Here is a 626-nt window from a genome sequence, read left to right as displayed (position 1 = left end):
TTCAGAGTCCTTGCAGTGCGCCACACATCCCTCCCACCCATCTGACCTCTTCTGCACCTCTTTCACCCCACTGCAGCAGCTGCACTGGCGCTGTCCCTGTCCCTCTGTCACACCAAACATGCTCCTGCCTCAGGGGCTTGGACCTTACTATTTCCTGTTTGGTCTACTTTCCCCTGGATGGGATGTGATAATGATTGAATTCAAGCTCCACGTAAAAATTCAATACCACACTTGAGTTTGGATGTCACTGTCCACCACATTGGACATACCAACTTCAGAGATGTACGAGGCAGGGGTGCCCTGTGATAGCTGCTGCTCCTGCCTTCTATGCCTGTGGTTCTCATGACTCTCGTTCACTGTCTCCCCACCCCAGTCCTGATTCTGCTGCTCCTGCTGTTTCTTCGGAGGAGACAGGTGGTCAAAGAGCCCTTACTGCCCCCGGAAGACGACACCCGGGACAACGTTTATTACTATGATGAAGAAGGAGGTGGAGAAGAGGACCAGGTGCGTGTTTAAAACCAAGATAGCGGCTTGGCACCTATAGCTCAGCCGGCTAAGGCGCCAGCCACGTACACCTAAGGTGGTGGGTTCGAATCCCCAGCCCGGACCCGCCAAAACAACAATGA

General features: G+C 53.5%; 1 protein-coding gene across 1 annotated transcript in view; it reads left to right on the top strand.

Annotated features, from left to right (window-relative positions):
- The first annotated feature begins 327 nt into the window (after positions 1-327).
- The window catches only part of LOC111728333 (cadherin-1-like), a 7415-nt gene continuing 7116 nt past the window's right edge, over positions 328-626 (top strand). The window contains exon 1 of the mRNA XM_023518895.1: positions 328-504. Within this exon, the coding sequence (XP_023374663.1) occupies positions 328-504 (177 nt within the window). The remainder of the gene's footprint in view (positions 505-626) is intronic.

Source organism: Otolemur garnettii, unplaced genomic scaffold (assembly GCF_000181295.1).
Source record: "Otolemur garnettii isolate 467f Iridium unplaced genomic scaffold, OtoGar3 scaffold00151, whole genome shotgun sequence".
In the NCBI taxonomy this organism is placed as follows: Eukaryota; Metazoa; Chordata; class Mammalia; order Primates; family Galagidae; genus Otolemur; species Otolemur garnettii.
Note: the sequence above shows the minus strand (reverse complement) of the source record. Positions and strands in the feature narration are given on the sequence as shown.